The sequence below is a fragment of the Oncorhynchus kisutch genome, linkage group LG8 (genome assembly GCF_002021735.2).
Source record: "Oncorhynchus kisutch isolate 150728-3 linkage group LG8, Okis_V2, whole genome shotgun sequence".
In the NCBI taxonomy this organism is placed as follows: Eukaryota; Metazoa; Chordata; class Actinopteri; order Salmoniformes; family Salmonidae; genus Oncorhynchus; species Oncorhynchus kisutch.
The window spans coordinates 25,965,660-25,991,369 of NC_034181.2; the positions used below are offsets into that span (position 1 = coordinate 25,965,660).

The window sequence follows — 25,710 nt, forward strand, 5'->3', positions numbered from 1 at the left end:
TCCTCTGGTGGTCTAGTTGTGCAATTAACCATACACAATCCAATAACAGAACACCAGCTCCAAAACATTTTTTATAACTAAGATAGACCACAGCCTGTCATTAGCAATGGGACAAATGAGTCATAGTGGGTAGAACAAGCAAGATGGTTATAGCCAAGCATGAGCTAGCGAGATCATTTTGGCGCATTCTAGCATATATTTGCATATTTCCGTTAGGGAACGCCTACTCTGTGATGTGCGAGTGTTCAATAACTAAATTCGTATTTGCACTCCTAAACAACACATTTTTTTATCAACTTTGGCAAAGGGTAAAGTCTACAAATCTTTATCCACTCTGTTCTGCACAGATTTTAGTTTTGGGAGCAGAAAACCGTATTGAGATCAAATGTTTCATTGATGACATCATTTGGTAGTGAGTGGGGAACCCCACACGGACGCTTCTGTTATACGTCCAGTGAAATATCTGTCTCATTGTTATATCTGTGCTAGCTCTGTATATTCTACATTACCTTTATATCAATCAAATGTATTTATAAAGCCCTTCTTACATCAGCTGATGTCAAAGTGCTGTACAGAAACCCAGCCTAAAATCCCAAACAGCAAGCAATGCAGGTGTAGAAGCACAGTGGCTAGGAAAAACTCCCTAGAAAGGCAGTACATTTGGGTAAGCCTCAAGCGAACACTAACTTCTGAACACAGACCACGCTTAGCACACAAATACAGAACAGCGAAAGTCCAGAAAACATTTTATTCGTCTTTTTTTCATGACATGAAGAGCCTGACAATATTCAGCATCATTCAACCCCAGTGCAAAACAGTTTAAAATGATGAGCAACAATCGAGGTGGACTTGGCATAGGAATACACTGACAATTCTGCACCCAAGATAGATTTCATAATAGACATATCATAACGGCCAATACGACCTAGCTGTTCCAATGTTTTCAACATGACATTCACAACATTCAGAGTGAGACGTAAAACCCTCCTTCAGATTGACAGTACCAAACAGGAGACATAGCTACAGACCTCTGAGGCTTTACATTAGAAGAGAAGCTACATTAGAAGCTCAGATATTCATTTGTCATGTTGTTATGTAATAGAAGAGCTCCTTGAGGACATTCAGTGGTTGCCAACATCTGAGCCAATGCTGCTGCAGCAGAGAGGAGGTAGTTACCTCTAGACCAGTATAGGCTGCTGAGGAGAGGACGGCTCGAAATAATGTTGTTTGGTACGGAGGAATTGGAATGGCATTAAAACACATGGAAGCTGTGTTCGATACATTTGATACCATTATTATGGTCCAGCCATTACCAGAAGCCCGTCCTCCTCATTTAACTGTGCCCTAGACACTGATCCAAGGTCAGTTTTATATTTGATTAAGGTCTGAATTGTTGTGTAACTGATCATAGATCTGTTCCGACAGGGAACTTCTACCCAGAGTCAGACGGGAGGCTGATACAATCATCTTCTACCCAGAGTCAGACGGGAGGCTGATACAATCATCTTCTACCCAGAGTCAGACGGGAGGCTGATACAATCATCTTCCACACAGAGTCGAAAACAACAGGGCTACAATAGACAACGGAGTACCATAGAGCTCACACATAGTGAGACAACGTAACCTAGCCCACTAAGCCAGGCTAACCAACGACAGAAGACTGTTGGACTACAGATACAGCTAAAACTGCACTACCCAGGTCTATAGACGCAACACTGTTAGGTCACTCACTAAACTCCTTAAATGGAAAATACAGAAACAATCAGGCAACCCTGTACCTTAAAAACTTACATTATTATTTAAAGAAGTTGTTGATTTCATTATTACCACCACTTAAATTGAAAAGAACCATGGTGCAGCCACCCAACCCTAATATGGATCTACAGTTAGCTGTGTTTCATACAAGATCCTGAGCCCTTGAAGTGACCTCACATTCATCAGTACACTTTTTTCTTTAGTAAAAACAAAACCATTAAAAGCATTTGACCAGGACTCATACGTCTGAAGCTTCACACTACACACCATATATACAACCAAAACCAAACATCAAAAACGAAAGAAAAAATCTGCACGCACAGAAAACATGATCAAAAAGCAACGTAAGGATAGTAGTAGCATTACATCTTCACAAGCATTGTGAGAATGAAATATTCTGGACAGATTGCCTCGTACGCAAAGGAAAAGCGGAAAGCGGTCTTAACTATACTACAATCTGAATAAAGCTAGACAGCAGGCCAGACAGCAGGCCAGTTACTGAAACCATTGTTAGATAAACATGAATGTATGACATTAACTGTCAAAATATAACAATGAAAGTCACGTCAACAGAAGTGCCGGGGTGTTTAGTTCACCCAACGTTTACACCAGGGGGGCTGAAACTCTTGGGCTTGGTGTACCAAAATATATTCTGAGTGATGAGCTGCAGCACAAAAAAAGAAATCTAAAAAAAAAGGTAAATAGCTTTTTAGGTTCTTGAAACATGAATCACATCGTAGCCGTATAACTTGACACCTAACAACACATTCTGATTGCCAATATTTTAAAGCAGATTTTCAGCAATTCAACATGACTAATTTCATGTGATTGTACACATTTTTCCATGGGATGGTGAGACATTTTGCCACATTTAATGCTAATTCCCTGCAGTTCTACACAGTTTGCTATGGCTTATGCCATGTTCCTATGATATCTGTGAGAGTGAATAACCAAATGAAACGAGGGGCCCCCTGGAGGTCAGGGCCCCTGGGCATGTGCCTTGGATGCCCAGTCAGTAATTTGGCTATGATTAATACAAGGTTTAGATAGCTGGCTAGACTAACTTACCTAGCAATCGATGTTAGCTGACATGGGCTAGTTGATTGACTGTCAGTGACTGACATAACGAGAGGAAAACTGCTGAGGCACTACCAAATTTTGAAATGACACGTTATGTATTCTACTATGGTATCTCGTAACAGTAAGTTGTGAACCCGACTGACTTCCTAAAAAAGTCAGTCAGTCGGGGGCCCCCTAGTGGTCCTTGCGGGCCAAACCAAACGTTGTCCCCTGGTTTATACCAACAGACCAAAACACTTCTTGAGGTCTAACTAACAGACCGACAGTGGTAGAAATGTGGTAGAGTTTCACTTTGGGAGCATTTAAACCAGGTGTCTCAAACTCATTTTACCCTAAGGGCCGCATTCGCTCTTTAAAAACAAATATTTAAAAAGTGCCAAAATCTGCAAAAAAAATAGTCCTCTATCCATCATTTTGAGAATTTTCGATGCTCCCCGACTGTCTAGTTTTCATTTCAGTTATTATTAGTGAGCTGGACAGTCAATAAACGCTATAAATATAGCGCCATTAGCATTTTTACAGTTTCAATTTGGTTTTAGTCATTTTTAGTCCCACATTTTTGGGGGGACACCACTGATCTAAACAGTAAGGTATTTTCCTTCAACATATACACGTTCTGGCTGTAGCCTGCTGAGCGTGTCTACTGTACACTGTCACCTAACCCCTTTGTATTGTGTGTCAGCTCTGTAGCCTTACTCTGGCCTTCAACAGACATTCTCCCCCTCCTCCCCCAGACAGTAGGACAGTCATGTGGAGGCTGGAGTCAGGGCCAGGGCCTGAGAGAGCACAATTAGTCACTGAGCCATGAGAGTTTCACAGGTGACACATACTGATGACATGTTGCCAGCGCTGATTACACAGCATGTTCTCTTCCTGTATTCCTTGTCCTTTCTCAGGTGGATTCTACAGCACTAGGGGGTGGTGGAAGGGGTGAGTTGCCTCCATACAATGTGAAGCATGTTGAAAGATAGACACTCTGTTGTGTGTCCAGGCATGCTGTTGTGATGAAAGCGGTGTGAAGGTTTGGTCGACAGCATAGAGAGAGAGGAGTTAGAGTCTGATTGATACGGGGTCAGATACACAATCTCTAGAGCAACCCTGAGCTGGCTACTACAACTCATAGGACACCCTGTTCCCTATATAGTGAACTACTCTTGATCATAGTGAAAAAATAAAGTAGCCACTATATGGGGAATATGATGTCATTTGAGACACAAGCCCTACTATAGTGCAAACACTGTGGTTGCCATGGCAACATGCCCCTCGGCGCAGGTTGCCGGGAGCGACAGTTGCCAAGCAGCCATGTTAGAGCCATATTCTGAGTGTTGGGAGGTTCCTGTCCATCCAGAGCTGGTTCAGTCTGATGGTCTCTAAAGACTCCTGGACGCTACGCATCTGAGACCCCCGCTCCTTCAGACTGGAGAAGAAACCCTGGACCTACACACACACACACAGTTGACATGAGAGAAGACCAACATGCACTAGGCATCTGATACACAGACATATGATATAGAGTCGGCATGGTTCTGAGGTGTAAGCTCACCTCCTCCAGGTGTGTCTGAGTGGAGAACTGGGAGGTGGTGGACTTGATTATGCTTTGGATGGGATAGGACCCCACTGGGAACCTACACACACAGCCAATCAAAAACAGGCCATTACTTCACAACAGCCAATAGAAACTAGCCACTTCTCCACAAGAGCCAATTGAAACAGGCCCACTGCTATCGATTGGGAAACTATTGTTTTTGGGCCCATTGTTCTGTCGGTTGATGCTGTAAGTATGTAAATGTACACTGACTATACCAAACATTAGGAACACCTTCCTAATATTGAGTTGCCCCCCCTTTTGCCCCCAGAACAGCCTCCATTCATCAGGGCATGGACTCTACAAGGTGGCGAAAGCGTTCCACAGGGATGCTGGCCAATGTTGACTCCAATGCTTCCCATAGTTGTGTCAACTTGGCTGGATGTCCTTTGTGTGGTGGACCATTCTTGATACACACAGGAAGCTGTTGAGCATACTCTGTCCCAGATGCATATTATTATTAGTACGGGATAGAAAACACTCTGAAGTTTCTAAAACTGTTTGAATGATGTCTGTGAGTATAACAGAACTCATATGGCAGGCGAAAACCCGAGAGAAATCCAACCAGGAAGTGGGAAATCTAAGGTTTGTAGTTTTTCAACTCATTGACGCGACCTGAATGCGCTTTTGGATTTGTTTACAAAGCGCCCGAACAAAAGAAGATATTTGGACATAACTGATGGACATTATCGAACAAATAAAACATTTATGGTGTAACTGGGATTCCTAGGAGTGCATTCGTGTTGAAGATCAAAGGTAAGTGAATATTTAAAATGCTATTTCTGAGTAATGTTGACTACCCAATATGGCGGGTATCTTTTTGGCTGCTTTGTTGTCTAAAGGCTGTACTCAGATTATTGCATTGTTTGCTTTCTCCGTAAAGTTTTTTTGAAATCTGACACAGCGATTGCATTAAGGAGAAGTTTATCTAAAGTTCCATGTATAATAGTCGTTTCTTTATCAATGTTTATTATGAGTATTTCTGTAAATTGATGTGGCTCTCTGCAATATCACCGTGTGTTTTAGAACTACTGAACGTAACGCGCCAATGTAAACTCAGATTTTTTTATATAAATATGAACCAAACAAAACATACATGTATTGTGTAACATGAAGTCCTATGAGTGTCATCTGATGAAGATCATCAAAGGTTAGTGATGAATTTTATCTCTTTCTGCTACTCCTTTCTTTGGCTGGAAAAATGGCTGTGTTTTTCTGTGGCTTGGTGGTGACCTAACATAATCGTTTGTGGTGCTTTCGCTGTAAATGCTTTTTGAAATCAGATATGGATTAACGAGAATTCTATCTTTAAAATGGTGTAAAATACTTGTATGCTTGAGGAATTTTAATTAAGAGATTGTCATTTTGAATTTGGCACCCTGCACTTTCACTGGCTGTTGCGGGGGAAGGGTGGGGGGGGGGGGGGGGGGTGTTCCGCTAATCCTAGACAGGTTAACCGGTCTCCTCCCCTTCATCAACACGTATTGAAGTGGATTTAACAAGTGACATTAAAAAGGGATCATAGCTTTCACCTGGTCAGTCTGTCATGGAACGAGCAGGTGTTCTTAATGTTTTGTACACTCAGTGTATAATTGAGCTTATGAATAAGGTGGCACTCACTTCTCTATGATCCTGTCCCAGTTCTCTTTGACAAAGTCCCAGACGAGCAAGTGGCCAGCGAAGCCGTCACTCACGGTGCTGATGACCAATGGCAGCTCCTGGGTCTGGATAATCCCTCCCTCGAGCCCCGTGCTCAGAATCCTGAAGGAGGAGGTGTTTAGAGTGATGCAGAGACACACACCATAGGCCGCTACAAACATATCTGGGCACAGCTTAGGCACATTTGACATTTTAGTCATTTAGCAGACACTCTTATCCAGAGCGACATAGTTAGTCCATTCATCCTAAGATATGTGGTTGTCCCACCTACCTATCTCAGTCATAGTAAGTGCACTTTTTCCCCAATAAAGTAGCTATCAGTAAAGTCAGATCTAGTAAGGGAGCAAAAAGTGAAGTGCGAATGTTAGTTCACGAAAGCCTCGGGCATGAGGAGAGGGTGCGAGGAGGGGGTGCGAGAAGAGGGGAGAGGGTATTTAAAATACTCCTTGAAGAGGTAGGGTTTCAGATGTTTTCAGGAAGATGGGAAGGGACTCTTCTGTCCTAGCTTCAGGGGGAAGATCAGCTTGAGTACACCCTTACCATACGATGCTTCGTGGGTCCTGTGTGGAGGCCAGGGCCTGCAGTATCTTGCGTTTCTCAGAGTCATATGTGGTGGAACTGTATGCCTCCATGAGAGAAAGCCATCTGAGGTCAGCCTGGGCCGCTGTAGAGAACACCACTTGCTGCAAATCACCTGGGATCCTGGAGGAGACAACAGAGCACCACAAGATCACTATAGAATAGATATCTAGCTTTACTAGATTTTTTAAAAGTATATATATTTTTTAAACCAGCAAAAGTATATATATTCTTATATATAAACTCTAAAGTCAATTGGTGTGTGTACCTACTGTTTGGTTTGGTTGGAGTTGGTCCACTGGTCGTAGAGGGCAGTGGCCTGGTCAGTACAGTTCTGCCGTCCCAGACTACAGGCCATCTCTAGCAGGACTGACCTCAGCTCCTGTCTGGACACACTCTCCTCCTCTCCCCAGTCCTGACTGTCCATCAGCTGGCCAAAATGACCCCAAATGTACACCTGAAACACACATTACAAAGTGAAAGCACAGTCAGTGTGTCCCAAATGGTGAGACTAGGCTCCAAAACAAGGTACCTGACAATCTAGTGTGTGTGTGTATGTGTGCATTTACCTTCATGCGGGCCAACAGTCTTTGCTCCTGTCTCTTGTCCAGTAGTCTGTAGACAGAGCTGAGCTGTGACAGGGCCTCTGTCAGAGGAGCAGTCTCAGTCTCATTGGTGGTATAGTCCAACAGATTTAAAACTTGACGGAAGGACACACGACCCAGTCTGACGAGGGGAAGAGAAAAATAGACAATAGATCTGAATGAATTCTGTCTATTTGAGTCTGTTTTCTGTGGAACTAAAATGCAGACATTCACGCAATTGTACAAGTCCAGGCAGAGTATTAAGACAGGCCTCCAATTGTGACTTCTTTTTTTTTTAAAGTGGTCATTGCTGTTAAAATAATGTGTTCTCAGTCATCCTACCTGGTAAAATGAGGTTAAAAATAGATCTATGTATAATCTATTTATAACCTTATTTTACCAGGTAGGTTGACTGAGAATATTATTTTTTACAGCATCGACCACATAAAGAAAAATGAATCGAGTCTTTCTGAGAGACAGACATCCATCTCCCAGCTACTATGATCATTGAGCATACCATGCCACAGTACAAACACACACACTGACCTGGACAGGGCAAAGATGTTGTGTATGAGTGAAGCGCGGTCGTGGGGTGTGAGTGTGTTGATATCAGTCTTAAGAGCATCTATGAGAGTGGCCCAGCCCTCGTCTCCATAGTGAACTATATAGAAGCCCGTGTTCATGTAGTTCAACTTCAGCCACTTCACACTGTCCGACACATTCAGTGTCGCTAATTGGAAACACATAATAATGCACTTAGGCACATGGTCATGCTTTTACCTAGAACCTCAGCGCATACAACCAGCAGGCTACTATATACAGTGCCTTCGGAAAGTATTCAGACCCCTTGACTTTTTACACATTTTCTTACGTTACAGCCTTATTCTAAAATGGATTATTACATTTTTTATTAAATCCTCAGCAATCTACACACAATACCCCATAATGAGAAAGTGAAAACAGGATCAAGACATTTTAGCAAATGTATTAAAATAAAAAAACAGAAATACGTTGTTTACATCAGTATTCAGACCCTTTGCTATGAGACTTGAAATGGAGTTCAGGTGCATCCTGTTTCCATTGATCATCCTTGAGATGTTTCTACAACTTGATTGGAGTCTACCTGTGGTACATTCAATTGATTGGACATGATTTGGAAAGGCACACACCTGTCTATATAAGGTCCCACAGAACAAAAACCAAGCCATGAGGTCGAAGGAATTGTCCATACAGATCTGAGATCTGGGAAAGGTTACCAAAAAATGTCTGCAGCATTGAAGATTCCGACAAAAACCAAGCCATGAGGTCGAAGGAATTGTCCATACAGATCTGAGATCTGGGAAAGGTTACCAAAAAATGTCTGCAGCATTGAAGATTCCGAAGAACACAGTGGCCTCCATCATTCTTAAATTGAAGATGTTTGGAACCACCAAGAATCTTCCTAGTGTTAGCCGCTAGGCCAAACTGAGCAATTTGGGGAGAAGGGCCTTGGTCAAGGAGGTGACCAAGAACCTGATAAAGCTCCAGGGTTTCTCTGTGGAGATGGGAGAACCTTCCAGAAGGTCAACCATCTCTGCAGCACTCCAACAATTTTGGATGTAGTCTATCACAGTGCCATCCGTGCTAGGTAAAGTCCCCCCTTATCTCAGCTCGCTGGTCACCATAGCATCACCCACCTGTAGCACGCGCTCCAGCAGGTATACCTCTCTGGTCACCCCCAAAACCAATTCTTTCTTTGGCTGCCTCTCCTTCCAGTTCTCTGCTGCCAATGACTGGAACGAACTACAAAAATCTCAGAAACTGGAAACACTTATCTCCCTCACTAGCTTTAAGTACCAGCTGCCAGAGCAGCTCACAGATTACTGCACCTCTACATAGCCCACCTATAATTTAGCCCAAACAACTACCTCTTTCCCTTCTGTATTTATTTATTTATTTTGCACCCCATTATTTTTATTTCTACTTTGCACATTCTTCCATTCCAAAACTACCATTCCAGTGTTTTACTTGCTATATTTTATTTACTTTGCCACCATGGCCTTTTTTTGCCTTTACCTCCCTTCTCACCTCATTTGCTCACATCGTATATAGACTTGTTTATACTGTATTATTGACTGTATGTTTGTTTTACTCCATGTGTAACTCTGTGTCATTGTATGTGTCGAACTGCTTTGCTTCATCTTGGCCAGGTCGCAATTGTAAATGAGAACTTGTTCTCAACTTGCCTACCTGGTTAAATAAAGGTGAAAAATTAAAATAAAATTTTTAAAAAAATCAGGCCTTTATGGTAGAGTGGCCAGATGGAAGCCACTCCTCAGTAAAAGGCACATGACAGCCCACTTGCAGTTTGCCATGAGGCACCTAAAGACTCTCAGACGATGAGGAACAAGATTCGATGCTGTGATCGCTGCCAAAGGTGCTTCAACAAAGTACTGAGTAAAGGGTCTGAATACTTATGCAAATGTGATATTTCCGGGGGGGGTTTAATAAATTGGCAACAATTTTGTTTTTGCTTTGTCATTATGGTGTATTGTGTGTAGATTGACGAGGGGACAAAAACAATTAATTCCATTTTAGAATGAGGCTGAAACGTAAACAAAATGTGGAAAAAGTCAAGGGGTCTGAATACTTTCTGAATGCACTGTATAAATATGTATCACAAGCAATTAAAATCATAAAGGCTTGCTTGAATTAGGCAATTCATGAAGTTAGTCAAGCTCACTGACAACTACAGAGCTGAATGTACAGAGTTTTACCGGTCTTATTATTTTCCTGTCTTATTATTTACCTGTCTTATTTCTCAGCGTGAAGATCTGTCTGCAGGAAGGGGCAGAGCTACAGTTGTCATTCACATACGTCACAGGGATATGCCACAGGCTGAGGAGAACACAAAGAAAGGTTGGTCTGAATGTGTGTGTGTGTATGTGTGAGTGAGAGCGAGTGTGTGCGTGCATGAGAGTGCGTGTGCGTGAGAGTGCGTGAGTGTGCGTGAGAGTGTGTGAATGTGTGTGTGCGTGTATGTCTCACTTAGAGGTGTGTGTGGCGTTGTCTGCGGAGAGCAGGAAGGGTTCCTGCGTGAGCGTCACGTGACCACCCTTGCGGCTGACGGTGACTAATGGGAAGCCGTTTTGCAGCGTCCATGTTCTCATCATGTCTGACACACTCTCCTGCTGGGGAAGCACCTGGGCATGCAGCATCCAGAACCAACAATCAGCAATAATAAATATAAAGAATCTACTAATTTGACTACTCATCACCATGGGAGAGAGATGGAGTATCAGCATCAGTAGTACTAATACAACAGACCCCCACTTAATACAACATACAAGACACACACACTTAATACACAGACAGGGTGACCATTGTGAAAAGAGGAAGGATATGGCGGCAGATTTTACAGCCGCAAAATAAGGAACCTGTGAAAATAACTAATCAGGAAACGGAGATAGTGTCTCAGACAGACCACACCTACCTGGGTGAGACTGTTCCAGAGATCTTCAGTAACAGTGTTAGATCCTCTGTAGTTATCCAGGTATTTTATGATTCCTTTCCTGAACTGACCGTCTGGCAGAGTGGTTTTCAACATCAGCAGGAGGGAAGCACCCTAGAGACAGACACACATGGACAGACAGTCACAGACAGACACATTACTGATGTGACTACAGCACCAATATCCTTCGCTTTACTAATCAATAAAATGTTAAGCACATTTGTGAGTAAAGCTCAAGACTGTACCTTCTCATAGGTGACAGAGTCAAACATCTCAGACACCTGCTCAGGTGTGGTCACCTGGGACGACACTGACACTGGGTGGGAGGAGTTTAAAGAATCTTTGGCCATGGCCTTAAAGCGCACCCCCAGGAACACATTGTCCTGGAGACAGAGAAGAAGGATCATCAATCCACGGTTATCTAAACCTACACTGACACAGCACCTGCATGTGTGACCTGGTGCTGCTTACTAGGTCCAGCTGTGGGAACTCTGTCATTAGGGACGTGTACTGCCAGTAGGTGGCGAAGCCTTCGTTCAGCCACAGGTCATTCCACCAACGCATCGTCACCAGGTTCCCAAACCACTGACACACAACATTACAACGGAATTAGAACAGTTTTATGACCAAACATCAAAACAGCATTAAGACTGCTGAGATACATACACATATGTTCCATCACCTTATAGTAGCCTACACACACACACACAAACACATCAGACAAACACACACCTGGTGAGCGAGCTCGTGGGCTACGACGTTAGCGATGAGTTGTTTGTCGAGAGGAGAGGACTGGTTTCCCACCAGCAGGCTGGTCTCTCTAAAGGTGATCAGACCCCAGTTCTCCATCGCCCCTGCCAGAAAGTCTGGGATAGCAACCAGGTCTGGAGGAGGTGGAGAGAAGGAAGGAAGAGTAGAGAGAGAGGGACGGAAAGGTGGAGGGGTAAATACCAAGGCATATTTTGTGTCTCATTATCGAAAATATTACACTTTTCTCACACATTTTCAAATGAATCTACAATACAAGTCAAGGGTTCTGAATACATTCAGAAAGTATTCAGAACCCTTGACTTGTTCTACATTTTGTTACATTACAGCCTTAATCCAAAATTGATTTTTATTTTTTATTTTATCCCAAATCGATGAGTTTATTGTGTGAAGGCTGAGTGTCTGTGTGTTGTGTCTTTGAGTCACCTCTCACCTAGTTTCCTCAGAGGGTAGTCGATGTGAAAGAAGGTGTTGTAGAAGTGCAGCAGCGTGGAGGCTGTGTCCAGAGCATAGTGTGTGTGTTCCTTCTTCTCTGGCACAGAGTACACTGACACCTAGAACACACACACACACCATAGACATGGAATAAATACAATAGATCCCAAAATAGGGGGATAGGCACAGAGTAGACAGTTGCATTCCAGTGTTTTGCAGGTCATATAAATAGTGTGAATAGATTGTGAGGCAGGGATTCTGTACGTACCAGTGTATTGGAGACGTTTCTAGTAATGCTGGTGAAGTTGGCTACGATGAAGGCCACCAGGTAGGTGCTCATATTAACGGCAGTCTGCTCAAACTCATCCTCCAATAGGCCGCTGGGTAATGTAGTCGTCTTAGCCTGGGGAACACAACAACAGTTATATTAACAGATTATTTAATCACTGGCATTCTTCATGTCAAGTGTCTCCAGTAATCACTTGATATCACGTATTTGATTTTGTAATGTATTGATGCAGGTTTACCACTTAAAAATACACTGGTGCAGGCAAACTCTCAAGCACACACACACACACACACACACAGTACCTGGGGCATGTTGGACAGAGTGATGTATCCAGGCTCCCTTGTGATCCTGACCAGGAAAGTGGCTTTAAAAGCCGGCTCGTCAAAACAGGGGAAGGCCTTCCTGGCTGCCTGGGGCTCAAACTGGGTGGCAGCTAGGACCCTGAGGAGAGGGTGGCCAGAGTCACACACAGAGAGGCTCAAACTGGAGTTGTAGTTTACTACGTCAACAAACATTGTCAAGTTTACACACTATTACAGAATGCATCTCACTGCATTCACCTGGAGTTATGTTATTTTTAGAGCAAACTTTAGTACATAGTTTTTAAAATAATTTTGCTTACCTCTTGGCTCCAGTCTTGTCGTTGTAGGAGCTGTTGTAGAAGCCGTCATAGGTGTGTGAGAGGTTGGCTGCGTAGTCCAACGTTAACACACACACCTGGCCTACCTTCAGATCCTCTAGGAAGCTGACAGCTATCTGCTGCCATGGTTTATACTCCAACACCTTCACCTCAACACTCTTATCCTCTCCAACCTGGAAGGGTTATAGTAAAAACAGCATTTAATAAGGTAAAACTTCATCTAATAAAACATTATTGAGCAAGGAAAACATCACCATCTAGGGAAAACATCACCATCTAGGGAAAACATCACCATCTAGGGAAAACATCACCATCTAGGGAAAACATCACCATCTAGGGAAAACATCACCATCTAGGGAAAACATCACCATCTAGGGAAAACATCACCATAGGGAAAACAATTTATCTTCACAGGGGAAGCAAATCTTACTCTCTCTACACTGCTAGTGAGACAGTTACACACTGTGCATTAATATCAGAATAATTACAGTTAAAAATCGAAACCTATAAAGATTTATTTCTCTTCATATTATTTTCGAGTAAATAGCAATGGCACGGCTGATCATAGACTACCTGGAAGGTTGCCTTGGTGATAATGAGTTCAGAGCTGTGCAGAACTATGCGCTTGGTGTCGTGTAGTATTGTCATGTTGATGACAGTGCGGCCAGTGAAGGTCATGGAAGTCAGGTTAGGGGTCAAGGAGAGGTCATAGTTCACAGGCCGTACACTGGCTGGGAGTCGGAGCTCATTCCAGGGAAACAGCTCCCCATTGGTGCTGTTAGGATAGGATGGCTCCATAGGAATGGAGGAGTTAGCCTTACCACAGCCAGCCTGGGGAGAAAGAGGATCAACACAGTGAATATACACAGTTACTTCAGAAAGTATTTGTTGTGTTACAGCCTGCATTTTAAATTGATTCAATTGACAATGTGTGTCACTGCACTACACACACACACACACACAATACCCCAGAATGTCAAAGTGGAATTATGTTTTAAATTTTTTTTTACAAATTAATTCCAAATTAGAGCTGAAATGTTTTGAGTCAGTAAGTATTCAGCCCCTTCGTTATGGCAAGTCTAAATAAGTTCAGGAGTAAACGTGCTTAACAAGTCACATACCGTATCAAGATGCATGGACTCACTCTGTGTGAAATAATTGTGTTTAACATGGTTTTTGAATGACTACCTCAACTCTGTACCCCACACATACACTTATCTGTAAGGTCCCTCAGTCGAACAGTGAATTTCAAGAACAGATTCAACTACAAAGACCTGGGAGGATTTCCAATGCCTCGTAAAGAAGGGCACCTTCTAGATGGGAAAAATAAAAAGAAGCAGACATTGAATATTCCTTTGATCATGGTGAAGTTAATAATTACACTTTGATGGTGTATCAATACACCCAGCCACTATACAGATACAGGAGTCCTTCCTAACTCAGTTACCAGAGAGGAAGGAAACCACTCAGGGATTTCACCATGAGACCAATGGTGACTTTATAAACAGGTACAGTGTTTAATGGCTGTGATAGGATGGATCATTAACATTGTAGTTACTCTAAAATACTAACCTAAATTACAGAGTGAAAAGAAGGAAGCCTGAACAGAATATAAATATTCTAAAACATGCATCCTAAGGCACTAAAGTAAAAGTGCAAAAACTTGGCAAAGAAATGAACTTTATGTCCAGAATACAAAGCATTATGTTTGGGGCAAATCCTACACATCACTGAGTACCACTCTTCATATGTTCAAGCATGTTGGTGGCTTCATCTTGTTATGGGTATGCATGTCATCGGAAAGTACTAGCAAGTTTTTGGGGGATAAAAATAAACGGAATAGAGCACAGGCACAATCTTAAAGAAAAACTTGGTTCAGTCTGCTTTCCAACAGACACTGGGAGACACAGTCTCCTTTCAGCAGGACAATAACCTAAAACAGGGTTTGAATAATTTGAGAAAAATTTGCAAATAATGTACAATCCAGGTGTGCAAAGCTCTTAGAGACTTACCCAGAAAGACTCACAGCTGTAATCACTGCCAAAGGTGATTCTAACATGTATTAATTCAGTGGAGTAAATACTTAGGGAAATGTGATGTCTGTATTTCATTTTTTGATAAATTTGCTAAAATGTCTAAAAACTTGTTTTCCCTTGTCATTCTGGGGTAATGTGTGGAGATGCGTGAGAAAAAAAAATACATGTTTGAAATCAAATTATATTTATCACATGCGCCGAATACAACTGGTATAGACTTGACAATGAAATGCTTGCTTACGAACCTTCCCCAACAATGCAAAAATAATCCTAAATAAAATAGTAACGAACACGAGAGGAATAAAATAAAATACACAAGAATGGAGCTATATACAGGGAGTACCAGTACCAGATCAATGTGCAGAGGTACGAGGCAATTTAATGCATTTTAAATTCAGGCTGTAACACAACAAAATGTGGAATAAGTCCAGATGTATGAATACTTTCTGAAGGCACCGTGTATACAGTTGAAGTCTGAAGTTTAAATACACTTAGGATGGAGTCATTAAAACTCGTTTTTCAACCACTCCACACATTTCTTGTTAACAAACTATAGTTTTGGCATGTCGGTGAGGACATCTACTTTGTGCATGACACAAGTCATTTTTCCAACAATTGTTGACAGACAGATTATTTCACTTAATCACAATTCCAGTGGGTCAGAAGTTTACATACACTAAATTCACTGTGCATTTAAACAGCTTGGAAAATTCCAGAAAATAACGTCATGGCTTTAGAAGCTTCTGATAGGCTAATTGACATCATTTGAGTCAATTGGAGGTGTACCTGTGGATGTATTTCAAGGCCTACCTTCAAACTCAGTGCCTCTTTGCTTGACATCATGGGAAAATCAAAAGAAATCAGCCAAAACCTCAGAAAAAAAATTGGAGACCTACCCAAGTCTGGTTCATCCTTGGGAGCAATTTCCAAATGCCTGAAGGTTCCACGTTCATCTGTACAAACAATAGTACGCAAGTATAAACACCATGGTATCACCAGCCATCATACCGCTCAGGAAGGGGACGCGTTCCGTCTCCTAGAGATGAACGTACTTTGGTGGGAAAGTGCAAATCGATCCCAGAACAGCAGATGATGCTGGAGGAAACAAGTACAAAAGCATCTATATCCACAGTAAAACGAGTCCTATATCGACATAACCTGAAAGGCCGCTCAGCAAGGAAGAAGCCACAGCTTCAAAACCGCCATAAAAAGACAGACGGTTTGCAACTGCACATGGGGACAAAGATCATACTTTTTGGAGAAATGTCCTCTGGTCTGATGAAACAAAAATATAACTGTTTGGCCATAATGACCATCGTTATGTTTGGAGGAAAAAGGGGGAGGCTTGCAAGCTGAAAAACACCATCCCAACCGTGAAGCACGGGGGTGGCAGCATCATGTTGTGGGGGTGCTTTGCTGCAGGAAGGACTGGTGCACGTCACAAAATAGATGGCAGCATGAGGCAGGAAAAGTATGTGGATATATTGAAACAACATCAAGACATCAGTCAGGAAGTTAAAGCTTGGTCGCAAATGGGTCTTCCAAATGGACATTAACCACAAACATACTTCCAAAGTTGTGGCAAAATGGCTTAAGGACAACAAAGTCAAGGTATTTGAGTGGCCATCACAAAGCCCTGACCTCAATCCTATAGAAAATGTGTGGGCAGACCTGAAAAAGCGTGAGCGAGCAAGGAGGCCTACAAACCTGACTCATTTACAGCAGCTCTGTCAGGTGGAATGGGCCAAAATTCATCCAACTTATTGTGGGAAGCTTGTGGAAGGCTACACGAAACGTTTGACTCAAGTTAAACAATTTAAAGGCAATACTACAAAATAATAATTCAGTGTATGTAAACTTATGACCCACTGGGAATGTGATGAAAGAAATAAAAGCTGAAATAAATAATTCTCTCTACTATTATTCTGACATTTCACATTCTTAAAATAAAGTGGTGATCCTAACTGACCCAAGACAGGGTATTTTTACTAGGATTAAATGTCAGGAGTTGTGAAAATGTATTTGGCTAAATGTATTTGGCTAAGGTGTATGTAAACTTCCAACTTCAACTGTATACACATACCATCTTGCCCTTTTGGCACTGGTACCACTTCCCGTACCTGTGGAGGCCAATGCAGGAGCCACACACTTTTCACATAACCCCCGACAAACCCCCGACACTCCAACACACACACCCCTACCTTAGTGAAGGTACAGCCAGGCAGGAAGTAGAGAGCCATCGCCATGGATGCGACCAGTACCAAGATGAACACGCCCACCACCAGCATTCGAGCCGAGGGGCAGGAACATAACCTGGCCAAAAAACAAAAAACAGTATTTACAAATCTATAAATATAATATTACTGTTTATGTTTGTTTTTAATTTACTGTGAAGTGTACTGGGATGTTTAAATTCACTTTAAATAAAGTTTGATTGGGTTTGAAAAGTAAAAAGGACCTGGGTGGAGCCTGTCTGTTGTAAGGGGAGGAGCTAGAATTGTGGGTGGAGCTTCTGTTCATGAAGGACATGCCGAGTAGGCGGGCTGACGACTCATAGTCCTCCTCCTCATCGTCCAGGTCGTTCTCTCCCAGACCTCGCACCAGCAGACGGGAGCTACGGGGCTCGTACACCACCTCATCTGGTTCCAACGCCTGGAGGGAGGTGGAAGAGGGGGGACAATGTGAAAATCTGGAAAAAGTCAAACAGTTAGAAGAGACGATACAACTGATGGGTGGATGGGTTAATGTCAGTGCTGTATAGTATGTAATTACCGGGAAGGCTGTAGAGTCTTTAGCCAGGTCCACCACATCAGGTTCCTCCTCAAACATAGTGTTCTCTATCATGTTCCTGGGCAGGGATGCTCGCTCTGGTTACACAAACAAAAAGGTTAATACACACACACACGTTCAATAAAATGTGTGTGTGGCTCCATTTCTATTGATTATCCCCTGTGTCTCTACAGACAAACGCTCAACTCTCTAATTCAATAATAACAACAGTTGTCAAACTGTATAAGTATTAAGCAAGTATATAAGCAAGTATTCTGAAGTCCCAGCGTGTGTGTGAATAGTGGGTGTACCGTGTAGGCTAAGTGAAGAGCAAGTATTCTGAAATCCCAGCGTGTGTGTGAATAGTGGGTGTACCGTGTAGGCTAAGTGAAGAGCAAGTATTCTGAAGTCCCAGCGTGTGTGTGAATAGTGGGTGTACCGTGTAGGCTAAGTGAAGAGCAAGTATTCTGAAGTCCCAGCGTGTGTGTGAATAGTGGGTGTACCGTGTATATTCCATTGTGTTTTCCATTGTGGGAAAGCGTGCGTGTTGGTAGGGCCGAGCTGCCTACACTAAGTTAACAAGAGAATGAAGCCATCAGTTTCCCCTATCTCTTCCTGCAGCAGACATAATTCTGATTCAGAGGTCAACTGGTCTGCAGCACTGCAGACAGTCTTGCTCCTAATAATATGGAGCTGAATATCAGGCCTATGTAAATAATACCCAGATCAAAAGAAGAACCATAACAACCTTAGATTTTCTGACTCACACCAACCCGACAGACCTAATGCCATGTTAGAACAACTAGTATTATAGTGTCAAATGAGGTGTTCTATAAATGTGGTATCTGTTATTCAGACCAAAATGACGGCACCTCAAACTGAAACAGCAAGGGCTGTAACGGAAGCAGCAGTGAAATGGAAAGTGTCAGCAGCAGCTCACCACACTTTTCCTGTTTTCACCAAACATACACAGACATATGTTTGTCCTATAGCTTACACCACTTAACTAGAGCCACGCAGACCTGAAGTTTGAGGCCAGTGCAGGGTATATAAGGCCAAGTAGGTGAAGCTGTGTTTGAGTGAAAACAACCTGACTGTCTGTCAGCTGAACAAGGCATAACCTCTGGACATTTCAGCTCCATACATAGGCCTACTAGTGCACTCAATGTCCAGGACAGGATTCCCCCCATCAGTTAGGCTTTTCACAAAGGCCTTGTGCATTCTGAATTGTGGCAGGCTAGGCTAATGAAATAACATACTTGGAATATTTTTCAAATAGTCAATTATAAGCTTTAATGAAAAAGCCCCCACAGAGAAAGACAGCTGTGTCTATTGACTAGTAGTGTGTGTGTCTGTGTTCTAATCCGAAAAGACAGAAGTCCTTTATTTGCTGTAATAAAGCTGTTGAGCCATAAAGAAGACAGCACAGAGCTAGAGCAGGAGAGTACAGTCAGTGCTACTGAGCCGACAGAAAGAACCTTCTGGTCCTTATCAGGTTAAGCACACACGCACACACATACACACCTGTCGTGTCTTTGGCTATGCCAGATTAAGTGATATGACATGCTATTCTATAAAATAATTTCTCTGTAATTAATATTACCTGATTGAGCTAATCATGTAAATGTAATTAACTAGAGAGTCCGGGCACCACAAAATAATATTTATAGAGCTTTTATCTTCCGAATAAACTCTTAAAGACCTAGTAATATTTTACATTAATAGCAGTCAATATTAATCGTCATCTTAATTCAGTCTCATCTGAAAGTTGTAAATTCTTGGTTATCTGCACGAACCCTGGCTAACAAGTTGAATCAACAATACAAAATTGGGTTTAATTATTTATTTACTAAATACCTAACTAATCACACAGAATTACACATACACATATTTAAATCATAACTTGATTACAAATTACGTCATAAAGGAAAATGTCCCTAGCGGGCGGAACAGATATGACAGCTGGTTACACAAAAGAAAAGGGCTGGGTTTGAGTGAAAGAGCGGGAAGACTGAGGAACAAAGGGCGAAGCTGTGCTATCGTAAATACAGTATCTTATGCATTCTAAATTACCGCCCATTTGGAAAAGGAAAATGCAATAAATATTTACACTGAGCTGCGCTTCGGTAGGTTGGTGGTAGATGGAAGGCCGTGTTGCCCAACCGAGTAAATTGAATACGTTGTAGTAACGTCGTTGTGTGATAGACGGGATACTCTGTCTGTTCCTTCCTAACCCTCGTTTGCAGCGGCTGTTGCTAACTCAACGGCTAGGAGGTATCACTTCTGTGGTGAATAAGAGTTCAAAGTTCATACCATTCGCAACCAAAGCTCACGATGATGTTGGCTTCGTTCTGTAGTTATTATCTGAACCATTCTGACATCGGACCGTCGTCCTCACATCCTCGGAACAAGAGGTTATATTGTCGTCAAGGCTTTATATAGGAAGAGAGAGGAGGGCGTGTTTGAATTTTTTATAGCCCATGTCCCTTCACAGGGTTGAGCAGAGCCCTACCTTATGAAAACCCAAATCTCACATTTTAGAAGCTAAAATCACATTTCATCCCATCACGAATAATTTCATATTCAAACATTTAAATTGAACAACAATTCCATGTGAATCCGATAACTCTGATGTGTAGACTTTCCACTGTAGAGTTTATGTCATCTTTTCATTGATGAGAATGTCTCAGATGACAACCGAACTGACATCATATTCATTAAGTACCACTGCATTTGTTGAATTGGTCGGATTACCAGAATATAGTTAATTTCCCCCCACCTTCTGATGTTCCCAGAATCTCTCTGTTAACCAAGGGTTTTGCAAATGTAACATCAGTAGGGTAGAGATGAAAAAAGGGGGAAAGAGTTATTTATGACTGTCATAAACCTACCCCCAGGCCAATGTCATGACACACCACAGAGATGGGATAAGGAGCCCAATCAAATGTACAGGCCTGAACAAGTAACCAGTTGACTGAATTAAGAGGAAAATAAAATATGATTGAGTTGGGTAGGATAAACTCAACTGTGACATAACGAGCCTGCCTTCTCGGGTGTGTCACTTGCAGTTGCTAGTGCGTGTGTTGAACAGGGCTCGGCGTGTCTCCAACAGCTCGATGTGCTTTTAGAACAGATAAACAAATGCACTAAGCTAAAGCAGTCACAGACTGTCAATAACACTACACACTGCTTGGCCTAGGCTGGCCTGAGTAACCAAAACAAGAGGAGATAGCATCTTTGAGTAGCAGAAAATTGTGGACTACATATCCAATTCTGACTCATTTGATCAATGATTGTTGTTATTTACAGGAGATACATGTAACATCTCCACCTACAACTAACACCAAATGTCTATTACATTTCACAGGGATAGACATTAAGGTCTGAGAAAGGCACTTGCCCATGAGGCGAGTCAGAAGTATTTTTGGGACAAAGATTAAGATCGCCTGCCCAAAAATGCTATTTTCACCTACACACAGGAGAGGAACCAGAAAGACCAAACTACTGGAATTATTTGCATTTTGTTGTTATCAGTGAGTGATAGCAGTAGTAGCAAAGGAATAGAAATCCACAAGAGTAAAATATATTTTAGAATGCTGGCTAATACATGCACACATACAACGGTCCTCTGATGACGACTGGAAGAAAAAAACATCCAGCTTGCATCACATTAGAAATAAACTCAAGACAGGCTTTACCTTGGCATATAACCCAGTGGGCTAAACCAATCTGAGTTGTGTTTCCTCACTTTCCTGAGTAGTAGGGTTTAATATTTTCCTGGTATTTTACAAATGTTCCATGCATCCCGAGAATAAATCCCCTTTCACCCGGGATAAAACTGTATTTTCGGCCAAAATCGTTAGTGTCATTCTAAAGCATATAAATATGTCTGAATTTCATTAGAGCTTTGATCAGCATGAAAATTAAAGTCTGATGCTACCTGAGCCATTCATTAAAGACATTTTATGACCCCTACATTAAATACATTTTATGAGCCCAAGCCCGAATGATTGTGCCATCATTCATATATCACCTATGATATATAGGATACCACACATTACACACAACAGAAAAACATAAAAGCCCATAGACATAAACATAGCCCATTGGGTAAATAAATTAAACAAGTTCCAGGAGGCTAATCTTTTTTGGTCTGGACTGTATTACGTTACTGTATTGTATTATACAAACTGGAATTACGCACGTCATTCAGACCATGAAGCTGGGAGAGAACATGCGATGCTGGTACAGCATATGCAGCCTACAAAGTTAGCATTATAGGCTAGCGAATTTGATTAGAATTTAGAAATATAATAGGGCCTATTTAAAAAATATACAAAATAATTAAGTATTAGTAGGCTGAAATGTACACTACCGTTCAAAAGTTTGGGGTCACTTAGAGATGTCCTTGTTTTTGAAAGAAAAGCGAATTTTTTGTCCATTAAAATAACATCAAATTGATAAGAAATACAATGTAGACATTGTTAATGTTGTAAATTACTATTGTAGCTGGAAACAGCTGATTTCTTTATGGAATATAGGCCCATTATCAGCAACCTCCCTTCACAGAACAGCGCAAACTGGCTCTAACCAGAATAGAAAGAGGAGTGGGAGGCCCCGGTGCACAACTGAGCAAGAGGACAAGTAGATTAGAGTGTCTAGTTTGAGAAACAGATGCCTCACAAGTCCTCAACTGGCAGCATTCATTAAATAGTACCCGCAAAACACCAGCCTCATTAGTGAAGAGGCAACTCCGGAATGCTGGCCTTCTAGGCAGAGTTGCAAAGAAAAAGCCATATCTCAGACTGTCCAATAAAAATAAAAGATTAAGATGGGCAAAAGAACAGACACTGGACAGAGGAACTCTGCCTAGAAGGCCAGTTTGCCGGTATCACCTCTTCACTGTTGACGGGTACTATTTAATGCAGGACTGATTCACTTCATTGAATATATCTATTGTTCCCTGGACAGCAAATAGATGGCATTATAGCGCAGCTGTTTAACAGAAAGGCCGAAATGGAACGCAACTGCTCAGCTACGGCGACTGACACATATCAGTTTACTACTAGCTAATTTTGCAGTCTGGTCGACATGGATCATTGTAAAAAAAATAAACGTAAATCTATTGACAATGAAAATGAGGGGGAAGAGCTGGAGAACAACGTGACAGCTATGATAAAACAACCACCAGAAAATCAGGAAGATAACGGGGGGAAACGCAGCTAGCTAATGTGGCTCCGGTGGCTAAAAGAAGGATACGGTCGATTCAAGAACACAGAAAGTTCCAAGAGAAATGGACAGAAGATTTTGTGTTGTGCTGCATGGTGGGACTAGCTCACTTTGTCTTATTTGCCAGAAGGCAGTCAATTGTTTTAAACGAGCAGATTTATAGCGACATTTCCAGTCACACCATGACAAAAAATATCTGCCACAAAGCAACCGCCGAAACAACAAGCGCTACTCAAAGGACAAAAACAAATAAACAGATCTAACGCTGTTGCAGAGAAAAACGACAGAGGCAACACATGAGATTTCTAGGATACTCGCAAGAAACAAGGCGGCCTTCACAGACACGACAATGTAAAATAATGTTTTTTTGGCCTCAGCCTAAATATTGTATGCTGATTTCACAAACAGGGAAGCTATTTTAAAGCAAATTAAGGGACTGCAACTCTGCAAGAGAGAGGATATTCCCGTTTCATTGAATCATTTATCAGGAAGCACTTGTGGCTAAACTCAAAGTGTGACGTATCGTGACGTACAGAATTTGATGCAGCAAGTCGTGCGCGTGGTGAACATTATTACTGCGAGGGCACTGAATCACCGGCAATTCTGCCAGTTGCTGGAGGAAACCCAGACAGAATACAGCGACATGATATTTTATAATGCGGTGATATGGCTGTCTGGTGGCAGAGTTTTGGAAAGATTTTTCCTCAAATCCGTGAATTTGTTGCAAGCAATGCCAGAGGAGCCTGAGCTGGATGATCCACAGTGGATATTAAAGCTGGCTTTTTGAACTGACTTCACCTGAACAATGAATCCCCAACTCTAAGGGAAAGCTAAAACTCTATGCAAAATGCTGCGTGTGGTGCATTTCAAAATAAAATCACCACACAGTTCATACCTGACAAGACTATTTCTTAATTTCCCATTACTCAGAGCAGTCACCACATCCGACCCAGACATACTGCAACATTTTAGCTATGATGCATTTGTGCATGTGTTGGAAGAGTTTGAGTTTGAGTCTAGATTCAAAGATAACGTTATTAAGAACCTCTTTCATGTGCCAGTGTCATTGCTGGCCCCAGTCATCACAGCCCTCTGTCCTGACCGTGCTGGACTAGAGAGTGAGATAGTGTCATCTCTGACCCCAGTCATTACAGCCCTCTGTCCTGACCGTGCTGGACTAGAGAGTGAGATAGTGTCATCTCTGACCCCAGTCATTACAGCCCTCTGTCCTGACCGTGCTGGACTAGAGAGTGAGATAGTGTCATCTCTGACCCCAGTCATTACAGCCCTCTGTCCTGACCGTGCTGGACTAGAGAGTGAGATAGTGTCATCTCTGACCCCAGTCATTACAGCCCTCTGTCCTGACCGTGCTGGACTAGAGAGTGAGATAGTGGAGGCCAATGACACATTACAAGGTGAACTAAGATCAGATGTTTCTGGGGCCTTGTGTCAGACTCATAGTATCCACGTCTGAAGCAGTGTGTGCAAAGGGTGACAATTTTTGTCAGCACTTATTCATGTGAAACAACATTTTCAACAATGAACATTGTGAAATAAAAACATAAAAACAGATTGGCCAATGCATACCTGGTTTGCCTCGCAAGGACAGCAACAACAGACTATACATTTAGAATGAATTCAGTCAAGGAGCAGAAGGGACATTTTCACTCATCCAACTTATGGGTCTTATACATGTGATGTAGCCTATTTGGTGTGTGTGTATGTTTATATTTACATGTGCTCAATTTCTCTGAATTTGCTCTGAATTGATCATTGTTAATATTGGAAATAGAAGTACAACAAATGAAAGATGTGTGCAGCCCACTTACAAAAAAATTGTGAGTAACACTGCTTTAATGGATTAAATATATAGGCCCTCGGCTGAAAAGAGTCAAAAGTTAACTCTTGGCTCAACCGGACTGGGGAATGTGTCCCCAAGTGAATGTCACACTGAGAATTAAAGCTACAGATCACAGTCTACTCAGGCAAACTCTGTCAGAGATACACTGGCTATTTTAATTTAGCTATACTCCAAGGCCAGGCGTAGCTAGTCATGTTTCTATCAGCTAACGTACCCATCATTACAAGTGTATGAATGCTGATTAGTTGACCCAAAACTGCTGCCTGGCTGTCAACAGCCTGACACTTGTTGACTTGGAACGTTATGTAGGTATCCGTCCGCTAGCTAAAATGCTAGTTAGCCAACTAACTAACGTTACTACAGAAATTGTGGCTGGCTGGAAATTATGGGGAGCAGCTAGGAAGCGTCATCATTATTCCTTACCACTGTCAAATGGGTCCTCCATGACAAGATATCTGAAAGAGCCGAGCTGTCCTCACTTCTGGCTGGCTGGCTGAGCTATCAGACCCGATCAGTCCACTGTGTTGCTGCAGTCTGTGGGCTAACTTGGCTGGTAGCTACTTATGACACAATAGCTAGCTGCCACAAACACGGTTGGTGAAGTTATTAGCGTGTGCGATCAAATTAATTAAATATGATCAACCATCCAAACGACATTCTGTCACCAAACTATTCGCCATGCATTTAAATTACTGCTTCCTTCCTTCGTCTCCGCCCGGCAATGACTGTAGGGAAGAGAGGCCCAACTCAGCGGAAAATCTGTCTCCCTCCAGCAGGTGGCGTTGTTTTGCCCACCAAGCAAGGGAGTTTTTGTATAGAGACGAATGAGAGTGTCGACTTTAGTCAAAAACAAAACATTGTGGCTTATTTCATACGTGAGGTTTAGTTGATCGAATATAAGTTTCGTAATGCTTAAATTCGTACGAGTGTACTGACAATTTTGAGCAAAAA

At 42.1% G+C, this 25,710-nt stretch overlaps 1 protein-coding gene across 1 annotated transcript; it reads right to left on the bottom strand.

Annotated features, from left to right (window-relative positions):
* Window positions 1-734: 734 nt before the first annotated feature.
* LOC109895999 (leucyl-cystinyl aminopeptidase) lies at window positions 735-25,501 on the bottom strand. Its single transcript, XM_020490164.2, has 22 exons — window positions 25,183-25,501; window positions 17,673-17,767; window positions 17,359-17,552; window positions 17,102-17,213; window positions 13,438-13,695; window positions 12,847-13,037; window positions 12,527-12,665; window positions 12,204-12,338; window positions 11,934-12,054; window positions 11,465-11,616; window positions 11,204-11,317; window positions 10,978-11,115; window positions 10,715-10,846; window positions 10,270-10,424; window positions 10,031-10,119; window positions 7,789-7,972; window positions 7,228-7,384; window positions 6,931-7,115; window positions 6,620-6,781; window positions 6,041-6,181; window positions 4,379-4,460; window positions 735-4,272 (listed from the first exon to the last, which is right to left on the bottom strand). The coding sequence occupies exons 1-22, from the start codon at window positions 25,202-25,204 to the stop codon at window positions 4,141-4,143; spliced, it is 3,090 nt and encodes a 1,029-aa protein (XP_020345753.1). The 5' UTR covers window positions 25,205-25,501; the 3' UTR covers window positions 735-4,140.
* Between the last annotated feature and the right edge of the window lie 209 nt (window positions 25,502-25,710).

Excerpts from the sequence above, each read along its gene's own strand:
- LOC109895999 (XM_020490164.2), bottom strand. The coding sequence starts at position 25,204 with ATGGAGGACCCATTTGACAGTG. Across the intron at positions 12,339-12,526 it reads CTCTGTCCAACATGCCCCAG|GCTAAGACGACTACATTACC; the intron begins GTACTGTGTGTG and ends TGTGTTCCCCAG. Across the intron at positions 12,055-12,203 it reads GAAACGTCTCCAATACACTG|GTGTCAGTGTACTCTGTGCC; the intron begins GTACGTACAGAA and ends TGTGTGTTCTAG.